The sequence below is a fragment of the Oncorhynchus mykiss genome, chromosome 8 (genome assembly GCF_057628025.1).
Source record: "Oncorhynchus mykiss isolate SJ-2025 chromosome 8, ASM5762802v1, whole genome shotgun sequence".
In the NCBI taxonomy this organism is placed as follows: domain Eukaryota; kingdom Metazoa; phylum Chordata; class Actinopteri; order Salmoniformes; family Salmonidae; genus Oncorhynchus; species Oncorhynchus mykiss.
The window spans coordinates 77792548-77803999 of NC_143029.1; the positions used below are offsets into that span (position 1 = coordinate 77792548).

Here is an 11452-nt window from a genome sequence, read left to right on the forward strand (position 1 = left end):
AGGGAAACAGCTCTGAGAGAGGGCAGGGAAACAGCTCTGAGAGAGGGCAGGGAAACAGCTCAGAGAGGGCAGGGAAACAGCTCAGAGAGGGCAGGGAAACAGCTCAGAGAGAGGGCAGGGAAACAGCTCAGAGAGGGCAGGGAAACAGCTCTGAGAGAGGGCAGGGAAACAGCTCTGAGAGAGGGCAGGGAAACAGCTCTGAGAGGGCAGGGAAACAGCTCTGAGAGAGGGCAGGGAAACAGCTCAGAGAGGGCAGGGAAACAGCTCTGAGAGAGGGCAGGGAAACAGCTCTGAGAGAGGGCAGGGAAACAGCTCTGAGAGAGGACAGGGAAACAGCTCTGAGAAAGGGGTGTAGAATAAAACCATTTAAAAAAAATCATCCCTCACAGTGTTGAAGAGTATTGCAGTTCACCAGTACTAAGTCAAATATATAATTTTAATATATATGCTGGCTCAGTATATCTGCAGGTTCTGGTTTAGTACAGTCCTTATCAGACAGTTGACTGTAGTGATACAGTAGATTAAATTATGTCGGATTCTAGAGGTCTGAAAAACACCAATTAAATGTAAATGTTTTTATTTTGTAACATTTTTGGGAAAATATAAACCACACAACCTTTGACAGGCGCATCATCACAACCATACACTCACAGGACAGCTACTGTATGTACAGGATATAGAACATCAATATAGCGCTCCGTATTCAATAACACACCATCACAATCCCTTGGCAAAAAACCACAAGGCATATGGAGAGAAAAACTTCAAATATATCCTTTCCCCTCCCTCTCATCCGACTCCCCAATAAGCGGCGAAAGTCCTTTTGGCTTGTCATGATCGCTATTAAAGCATAATAAAATCAATCGTTTTTTACAATTGGGTGGCAGTCCACAAAGCTATAGAATACTAAAATGATCATATTTGAGACAAACACTGAACTGTTTTTGAAACACATTTTGAAAGTAAAGCCAGAAAGTTATTGCGAGAACTTTAGGAATGTGCTGCCATTTATGATTTATTCACATATTGTCCAACCCAATTAGATCAGTAGTTTAATGAGAAACAGCTGAACGCCTACCAAACACAGAACACACAATCAAACATTCAAAGATGCTATAGCTAACTATCCAGCTAAAATCACATAAATGCTAATGGTAACAATCACAGGAGGTTGGTGGCACCTTAATTGGAGAGGACGGGCTCGTGGTAAGGGCTGGAGAAGATTTTGATACCATTCCAACAATACATCAGACACAATGTTTCCAGGTGTTTGATATCATTCCATTCACTCCGTTCCAGACATTATTATGAGCCGTCCTCCCCTCAGCAGCCTCCACTGGTAACAATATCAAACAGTGTAAAAGCAATTTAACAAAGGTATAAAAATGAATTAAGTCTAAAGTCTGAGTAGTATATGGGATATGTTCAGATATTATACTGTATAATTAACGTTTTTACAACCTACTTGCAATGTTCATATAATGTTCCGTATGTCTCAAGTCAGGCATTTGCACTATGATGCATCTTTGGGTTTGGCTTATGTCATGTATCTTATGAACATTCATATAGAGGTTCTAATCAGGAACAGCCACACCCGGCAATGTCATTTCTCTACAATATGACCACCCGATGTTGTGCCATTCATTATCAATAATACTGATATTTGATTGTCTGCACTAAACTTCCATCCACTCCTCCTTCCCCCAATGATCCTCCTTCCCATCAACCCTCTCCCAGCTACACATCCCAGACCATTCACTTTCATAGGCAACACTCAAAGTGCACTTGAGTACTTCACCCTCCAGTCAGAGGAGACTTTACTGGATTAGAGCACTTCTTTTCTCCAAGTGGTTTTAAACTACATCAACTATACCTGAATAAGGGCACTTCTTATGACCTTGTCATAATGGTTTAAGTCAGAATCAGGTTTATATGACTGATCTTCAATTAGTCCTTTAAGGTAGATCATAGGTTACTTCGTTGAGTACTTCTCTGCACTGCGCAGGGCCCCTCTCATGCTGAAGTGTACTTGTTAGTAGCTCGTGAGTTGCTCTGGTCGGAGGCCCGGTCTGAGACTTTGAGCTTCATACAGGACTGTTTCTCATCCATCAACATCTCAGCTGGCAGACACCAGCAACACAGACATGACTAGAGCGAGAGAGAGCAAGAGAGAGCGAGAGAGAGAGAGAGAGAGAGCACGAGAGAGAGAGAGCACGAGAGAGAGAGAGAGAGAGAGAGCGAGAGAGAGAGAGAGAGCACGAGAAAGAGAGAGCACGAGAGAGAGAGAGAGAGAGCACGAGAAAGAGAGAGCACGAGAGAGAGAGAGAGAGAGAGAGAGAGAGAGAGAGAGAGAGAGCACGAGAGAGAGAGAGAGAGAGCGAGAGAGAGAGAGAGAGCGAGAGAGCATGAGAGAGAGCACGAGAGAGAGAGAGAGAGAGAGAGCACGAGAGAGAGAGAGAGAGCACGAGAGAGAGAGAGAGAGCACGAGAGAGAGAGAGAGAGCACGAGAGAGAGCACGAGAGAGAGAGAGAGAGAGAGCACGAGAGAGAGAGAGCACGAGAGAGAGAGAGACAGAGCACGAGAGAGAGAGAGAGCACGAGAGAGAGAGAGAGCACGAGAGAGAGAGAGCACGAGAGAGAGAGAGAGAGAGAGAGCACGAGAGAGAGCACGAGCGAGAGAGAGAGAGAGAGAGCACGAGAGAGAGAGAGAGAGAGCACGAGAGAGAGAGAGAGAGAGCACGAGAGAGAGAGAGCACGAGAGAGAGAGAGCACGAGAGAGAGAGAGCACGAGAGAGAGAGAGAGCATGAGAGAGAGAGAGAGCACGAGAGAGAGAGAGAGCACGAGAGAGAGAGAGAGCACGAGAGAGAGAGAGAGAGAGAGCACGAGAGAGAGAGCACGAGAGAGAGAGCACGAGAGAGAGTGAGAGAGCACGAGAGAGAGAGAGAGCACGAGAGAGAGAGAGAGCACGAGAGAGAGAGAGAGAGAGAGCACGAGAGAGAGAGAGGACATTAGTTATTTGGACATTTAACACCATTTGGCACGCTGTTAGATGCAGTCTGTGTCTGTGTCTGTGTCTGTGTCTGTGTGCGTGCGTGGGTGGGTGGGTGGGTGGGTGGGTGGGTGGGTGGGTGGGTGCACATATGTCTTACCCTGAAGCAGATCTTGAAACGCTTGCTGACCATGTAGAGAGCGATGGGGTTGATGCAGGAGTTAAGAGACGCCATGTTGATCCCGATGTAGTCCAGAACCAGGAAGAAACTGGAGAAACACACAGTCCTATTTCATCTCTCTCCCTTTTCACAATATTACAGTCAATGTAGCGAGGGTGGGGCACATAGGCATCTTAAGGAAAACAGTTTGAAGTGTATGAGAGTATGTGGTCCTCACCTGAGCAGTTCACAGCGGTTAGGGTCTTTCTCATCATAGATGGTGAGCTTGAGGATGCGGCTGAGATGGAGAGGCAACCAGCACAGAGCAAACACCAGCACCAGGCAGAACACGGTCTTAGCCACCTCACGCCTCTACACACAGACAGAGAGAGGAATCAATCAACCCACCAATCAATCTAGCTACAGTGCCCTTCATAAATATAGGGACATTACAATATATTTTTGTAACCTTCATTTAACTAGGCAAGTCAGTTTGTTATTTACAATGACGGCCTACCAGGGAACAGTGGGTTAACTGACAGATGTTTACCTTGTCAGCTCGGGGATTTGATCTAGCAACCTTTCAGTTACTGGCCTAACGCTCTAACCACTAGGCTACCTGCCAAGCCTAAATATTAAAGATGAAATAAAGGCTGGAGAGAGAGGTCACCTGTTTCAGATGGTCACTCAGGGCGATCTGGACTCCGTTCTTCTTCCTCAGCATCTCACAAGTCATCAGGGTGTAGAAGACGGCGGTGACGGCCAGAGGGAGGCAGAAATACACACTGAACAGCCACCAGTCCTTAGCTGACTTGTAGAACTGGAAGGACAGAAAGGAAATACACATATATATAGGACACACAACATAATGCACCAACTCATTGACCTTGTGGTTAAAGGGTCCACCCTGAGATTTGAAGGTTGGGAGTTCGATCCCCGGCCGAGTTGTACCAAAGACTAAAAATGGGACACGACGCGTCTCTGAGTGGGGGTAAGGCCCTGCGATAGACTAGCGTCCAGGGGGTGTACTTGTACATCAAGCTGCTCGCATACACTCCGTTTAAAGGGATACTCCGGGATTTTGGCATTGAGGCCTTTATCTACTTCAGAGAGTCAGGTGAACTCGTGGATACCATTATTACGTCTCTATGAAGGAAGCTAGAGGTGGGTTTGTGAGACAATGTTATCTGGCATTAGCACAATAACTAGAAATGAGTTAGCAATTGCGCTAGCGCTACTTAGCAACTTCCTTCAAACTGAATGCAGAGACATAAAAATATTATCCATGAGTTCATCTGACTCTGAGGAAGTAGATAAAGGGCTTCATTGGCAAAATCTCGAAGTATCCCTTTAAGTGTATTGCAATTCACAATGCAAAATACCCATCCGAAAGATCCACGGACAGTAGAGGAAATCTGACTCTGATTGGTCCTGTTGCCTTGGGAGTTAGTTGGGAGCCAAGCCCTAATGCTGAAGTATGAGGGAGTGAAGAAGAGTGAGGAGAAGTAACCTCAAGCAGACCTCAAGGGTCTCTCTAACTCAGAGTTCAGTCTTGGTAAAACGTCAACTAGCACTCCATCTAAAACCTCTCTGGGACGACAACTACACAAGTTCAAGCTATCATCTAACGGTCACTCTGAGACACACACACACCGCACAAACACACACAGATGTACTCGAACCTGTGAAAACACAGAAACACACTAAAACTACCTTATCCAGACAAACAGGGGCCTCATAAGTCATATGATTTATATTTTCCAGAGTGACCACTAGGGGAGAGTCAGCACACAGCTGCAGCTTCCCACATCAGACCCCAGCCTGGGACACTCCATATAGTATTTTTTTTGTGTGTGTGTGTGTGTGTGTGTGTGTGTGTGTGTGTGTGTGTGTGTGTGTGTGTACATACCCTCATAAAGTCTGAATTCTGCATGGGGTGTAGCAGACAAATGCGGAGGTGCTCTCCTTTGTAGTCCATGGCGATCATGTCGAAGGCTATAGCTTCAGGGACAGCCAGCAGGATAGACAGCAGCCAGATGAGTGCGATCTCTATAGCCGTCCACTTGGGAACACCGATCCCCTTGATACGGTTCCACGACGCTACTGCTCGGTACCTGGAAGAGGATGAGACAGGGAGGAACATTATGGGGATATCCTCTCTCTCTCTGTGTGTGTGTGTGTGTGTGTGTGTGTGTGTGTGTGTGTGTGTGTGTGTGTGTGTGTGTGTGTGTGTGTGTGTGTGTGTGTGTGTGTTAGCGTACCTGTCGATGCTCAGAGCACACAGGCTCAGCACAGTAATGCCCACTGAAGCTTTCTGGACAAAAGGCACTAGTTTGCACAGACCCACACCAAATGGCCAGTCCTCCGCTAGGAGCTAGGGGAAGAGTGATAAAGAGTTCAGGGTTACTCACACAGGAATGATCTGAGTTTGGAGGAACGTGATTAAAATGCTATCGTGTCATTTCTACTTGGTGTATACTGGGTAAGTAGGATAGCATAACCCAGAATCTCACTCTACACACATTTCAACTAATCTACTTAATGATATGGACAAAAAGAACACCCATGGCAAAGGATAACCAGTCATGAGTAAAATATGAGAATCTATATAGGCTGAACCCTGGCTAACCTGTATTGGGGTTTATGGTTTTCATGCCTGCTTATGAGGCCTATTGGAATCACATGTGGAGGTAAACACCAAGCTGACCATAGATCAGCACGTGGAGGCAATCTCACCCTACTGTATTGGAATCACATGTGGAGGTAAACACCAAACTGACCAAAGATCAGCATGTGGAGGCAATCTCACCCTACTGTATTGGAATCACATGTGGAGGTAAACACCAAACTGACCATAGATCAGCATGTGGAGGCAATCTCACCCTACTGTTTTGGAATCACATGTGATTTTATCTCCATAGAACACAGGTAGATTCTTCTGGTATGCAGTTAATCATTTAAACATGTTTGGCTTCCCATAATGCCAATATCTATAATACTCTCTCTCTCTCTCTCTCTCTCTCTGTATGTGTATATATATATATATATATCTCACACACGTACCCTCGCTCGCTCTCTCTCTCTCTCACACACACACACACACACACACACACACACACACACACACACACACACACACACACACACACACACACACACACACACACACACACACACACACACACCTAATAGTCCAAATATACAGGATATTCAAGCATAACAGAGAGAGAAAGTCATGTGGATTGTGGTATGGCTCAGACAAAGGAAAACGTGCTACAGAGATGGAGGTACAATGTGGTCTGAGAAGAAGAAAGTATTTGGCTTGCAGACAAGTGTCTGAGCTTGATATGATTCTGGCCTGCCTGGAGGGATTTTTTAAAATATCAAAACAAGCTTACTGGGGACAGAGAACATATTTTTGGCTCAGTATTCCTGTTTCTCAGCTTGTTAACTAACCCTGTGTGTGTGCGCTTGCGTGTTGTGTAGCCTACATGCATGCCGAGCCTATGTTGGTGTGTTTGATTGTTCTCACCTTGTACACGTTAATGGGAATATCAATCACAATGTGCAGCAGGTCTCCCAGCGCCAGGCTCCCTATGAGAATATTGGGCCCGTTGCGCATGCACTTGTTCCGGTAAATGATTCTGAGGAGCGTGGAGTTCCCGATAATACCGACAACAAACACGAGACATGATACTACCGTGTTGATGTACTTAAATGTGTCTCTGATCTCCGTGGGTCCCGAGCACATCGGTGGCAAAGGTCGCATGCGCCGAGCAGTGGAGACATTGGCGTTGAACCTGTCCTCTCTACCAGAGAATACTGGTTTCTGGGTGGCGGACGGATGGACGTCTGGGCGCGGGTCTTGCGAAACCGGTGTTCGGGTGGCTTGTCCGGTAACCACGAGGAGATGTCCCGCCAGGAGAACCAGTGGGAAACAGATGAACAAGGTATTCGCCATAATCGACAGGAGTCCCGTCTGCTCATAAACACATGAAAAGTTTAGGCTACAACATTTATAACGGACACTTTTTCCAATAGCCCATGAGTTAGAAAACCTGATAGCTTACAATATCCCCAACGTGCAGCTAAATTCTATGTAAAGAGGCATGAGCAGGCGAATGTCAGTAAAACCCCTTTCTTACCTGTAAGATGGAAATAAGATTCCCTAAGGATCCTTTGACTAACACGTCAGAAAATGTTTCGTGGGTCTATTATTCCAACTATGTCATGGGTATCTTGTCCAAACTGTCCTCATCACTTCTCTTCTCACGTCCGCATGAAGTTTGATGCTGATCTTTGTCTGGTAAATGCTGGTTTGTGTGTGCTCTTTGACTCTTTTTTAATCAAGTTTGAATTGGTCAAATAGCTCCAAAAAGTTATAAAATTAATCAAAATGTCCTTGGTCAGTGCTCCGGTTTGACTGAACAGCATTCTATCCTTCTCTGGTCACGTTACCCTACTGGTTCCGCACGCTGACGGTGGTCTAACTTTAAATCCTCGAGCACTGTTATCCGTTAGAGGTTACTGCCTCTGCTCAACCCCTCCCTTCTTCTGAGAGAGAGGGTGACAGAGAGCGAGAATGAATGAACAATGCAGTGAATATAATTGATTGTAAGCCAGAGGGATAGCTGCTTAAAAGTTAATTACTGTTCTATAAAGTGAGGGGAAGTAGAGAGGGGTGTTATTTTTATGACCGTGCAACATTGTACGCTATGACTGGGATGTGTCTTGTCACCTTGGGACAGGAGTCAGGACAAGAGCACTATAGACTTCAGACATTTTTTCAGGAATTCCTTCATCCAAGTGAACTGGATTTACCCGATTAGCGAGTTGTGGAGTTAAAAATCGTGTATTGTTCGGCTTAAACATTGTTTGCTAGATGATAATCTATACAATTCTGTGGGATCTATATTCTATCCACACCTGCGGCTGTTTTCTATGGACTGAATTGCTGGCTGCCAGAATACCGTCAGTGCCCGTGATTGATCACCATCCCAGAGGTGGAGAGAGAGAGGGGGAGAGCATGGCATGGATCCTGATCGCGAAAATTACTTAGAAGAAGTCGTCTCCTGAGACCTCTTATAACCGTTGCTACATTTAATTGCGCCATTGCTGAAAAGACTACGCACGCACAGAAATATTGAGACGTATAATCTTGGCGCACGCCATACATACGCATGTTTCCCGTTATAAATCAGACCTGTTGTGAAATTGCTCGCCTGAAAAACGCCCATCATTCACCTTTTATGGTGACAATAACGCCCTTATTTTCTGTATTGGCCCTACTTAGAAGTATTGGAATTAGGCCAAGACAGTATCTAAGGAAATAGCAATGCATGGAGAACTTGGTCAAATGTGTTTGGAGGCGTTGACAGAATGTGTTTGGAGGGGTTGGCAGAATGTGTTTGGAGGGGTTGGCAGAATGTGTTTGAAGGGGTTGGCAGAATGTGTTTGAAGGGGTTGGTAGAATGTTTTCTTTTGCAGTTTACAGCAAATGTCACTATCTGACCGTGTCTGAAAGACAACTATTGCACATTGTTGTGGACCTGTAAACAGATCGTTGGAATGTAATCGTGTTTTGCATTGACTTTTTCTGAACCTAATGTGCTGCACTGCCTGCGAACTCTGAAACATTGTCTACTAAAAACCTAAAAACTAGTAGGCACTTCAATGCAAAATACCAACCTCTGTTCACCTGAAAAATTGTAGTGTTATAAACCGCGCTCCCCTTTCGGATGCAAACAATACATTATTATAATAGGCTATCTAATAGGCACAGTGAAAGATGCGCATGGTCAATTGTTGTATGGCTACACCATGGCCAGAAAAGGTGAGGAATTCATTCTGCAATGGTTATGATATATGTAGTATGCATTAGGCCTATGGTGATAAATTATATATTGTCTACTCGAGAAATTTGACATTGAGGTAGACCTAGCAGCCTACAAACATCAATGGGAAAGGTGAACCGACTGTTCCACCTTAAACCGCGCTTCGGATCAAATAGAGAAAAATACTTCATAACAAAATAACTGGTAGCTAAATATAATAACAAGATGCAATCATTTGCTGTTAGTGAGAAGAGCGAAAATCCATTTATTTATCTTTGCATTAAAAAAAGAATTAGAAATAGGCATCTACAGAGCCTTCAGGGAGTATTCACATCCCTGGACTTTTTCCACGTTGCGTTACAGTCGGAATTTAAAATGGATACATTTTAGTTTTTTTTGTCACAAGCCTACACACAATACCACATAATGTCAACATGTTTACATATCTTGTCTTGTGTCAATAAGTATTCAACCCATTTGTTATGGCAAGCCTAAATAAGTTAATGAGTAAAAATGTGCTTAACAAGTCACATAATAAGTTGCATAGACTCACTGTGTGTAATAATAGTGTTTAACATGATTTTTGAATGACTACCTCATCTCTGTACCCATACATACAATTATCTGTAAGGTCCCTCAGTTGAGTAGTGCATTTCAAACAGATTCTACCACAAAGACAAGGGAGGTTTTTCCAATGCCTTGCAAAGAAGGACACCTTATCAAGGCTCAGGAAAAGACCCAGATGCAGACAATTCAAATAATGGACGTTTATTATATAAACAGGGGGCATGCAAAGGACAGGTCCAGGGCAGGCAGGGTTTGGTAGTCCAGGACAGACAATAGGCTGTGAGACATAGGTTTAATCCTAGACACATGAAAAGTGGGATGTATACGGAGGGCACAGGGCAACAGAAGACAAACAGCAGAGGGGCTAAGTATCTTGGAGATGGGGAAAGGGCCGATAAAACAGGGGGAAAGTTTGCGGGACTCCACCCAGAGGGGCAGATCCCGAGTGGACAGCCATACCCTCTGCCCGAGACAATACTGGGGAGCCGGGGTCCAGTGGCGGTCCGACTGTCATCAATACCTGGAGGTGGTCTTGAGAAGAACTGACCGGGCTCTCTTCCAGTTACGGCGACAGAAGCGGACGGATATCTGGGCTGAGGGTATGTCGACCTCTTTCTCTTGCTCCGGGAAGAGCGGGGGCCGATATCCCAGGGAACACTCAAAGGACTAGAGACCAGTGGCAGAGCAGGGGAGGGTGTTGCGGGCGTTCTCAACCCACACTAGTTGCTGGCTCCAGGTGGTGGGGATGGCGGAGACAAGGCAGCAAAGAGTCATCTCCAGGTCCTCATTGGCTCTCTCCGACTGGCTGTTAGACTGGGGGTGGAACCCGGAGAACAGGCTGGCCGACGACCCAATGAGCGTGCAGTACACCTTCCAGAACCTGGACGAGAACTGAGGACCCCGGTCGGAGACCATGTCCACCGGGAGCCCAGGGCCATCTCTATGGCAGAGGAATGAAATGGGTGGCTTTGGAAAACTGTAAGGATGACAGTGTTGCCATCAGACGGGGGAGACCATTGACGAAGTCCAGGGATATGTGAAACCAGGGACGGTAAGGGACAGGAAGTGGTTGAAGGAGGCCAGCCTGAGCTTACCGATGAGTCTTATTCTGCGCACAGATCGTGCAGGCGGTGACGAACACAGACGTCAGGGACCATGGTAGGCAACCAAAAGCTTTGTCGCACAAAGGCCAGGGTCCAACGGGAGCCCGGGTGGCTGTTTGGCTGGGAACGCTGTGTCTCACGAACCTGATTCTCTATTCCCCAGCTGAGTGCCGTCGCCAGACACGAGGTGGGAAGGATGGTCTGGGGGTCTGACGGTGTTTCACGCCGGGCTATAGCGGCGTGAAAGCACATCCGGCTTGACATTCTTGGATCCCAGGCAGTAGGAGATGGTGAAAAGCAGGGCCCTCCTAAGCTTGGTTGGAATTGAGACGCTTGGCGGTGCGGAGATATTCCAGGTTGTTGTGATCCGTCCACACAATTAAAGGATGTTCCACCTCCTCCAAACAGTGCCTCCATTCCTCCAACGCGATCTTCACCCCTAGAAGCTCACGATTCCTCACATCATAATTCCTCCCCATGGCGTCAAGACGATGGGAGAAGGCGGCGCAGGGATGTAACTTGAGGTCCAGGGCAGAACGCTGGGACAGGACAGCCCCCACTCTGACATCCAAAGTGTCGGCCTCCACCACGAACTGACAGGACGGGTCAGGATGAACTAATATGGGAACTGTGGTGAAGCAGCTGGGGACTACGTGAACAGAACCTTGGGAGAGGTGAGTGCAGACAGGGGGAAAGCCAGGGTGCGGCACATCCCAGGAAGCGTTGCATCTGCACTCTAGACGTAGGTTGGGGCAAATCCACCACAGCTCTCACCTTTCTGGGATCCATCTGTACATTC

The 11452-nt window shown here is 46.3% G+C and overlaps 1 protein-coding gene across 1 annotated transcript; it reads right to left on the reverse strand.

Moving 5' to 3' along the window:
• Positions 1 to 560: 560 nt before the first annotated feature.
• On the reverse strand, positions 561 to 7727 carry LOC110530639 (endothelin receptor type B). Its single transcript, XM_021613853.3, has 8 exons — positions 7295 to 7727; positions 6682 to 7128; positions 5411 to 5523; positions 5059 to 5263; positions 3820 to 3969; positions 3388 to 3521; positions 3150 to 3258; positions 561 to 2148 (listed from the first exon to the last, which is right to left on the reverse strand). Exons 2-8 carry the CDS (start codon positions 7108 to 7110, stop codon positions 2014 to 2016), a joined length of 1275 nt encoding a protein of 424 aa, XP_021469528.1. The 5' UTR covers positions 7111 to 7128; positions 7295 to 7727; the 3' UTR covers positions 561 to 2013.
• Between the last annotated feature and the right edge of the window lie 3725 nt (positions 7728 to 11452).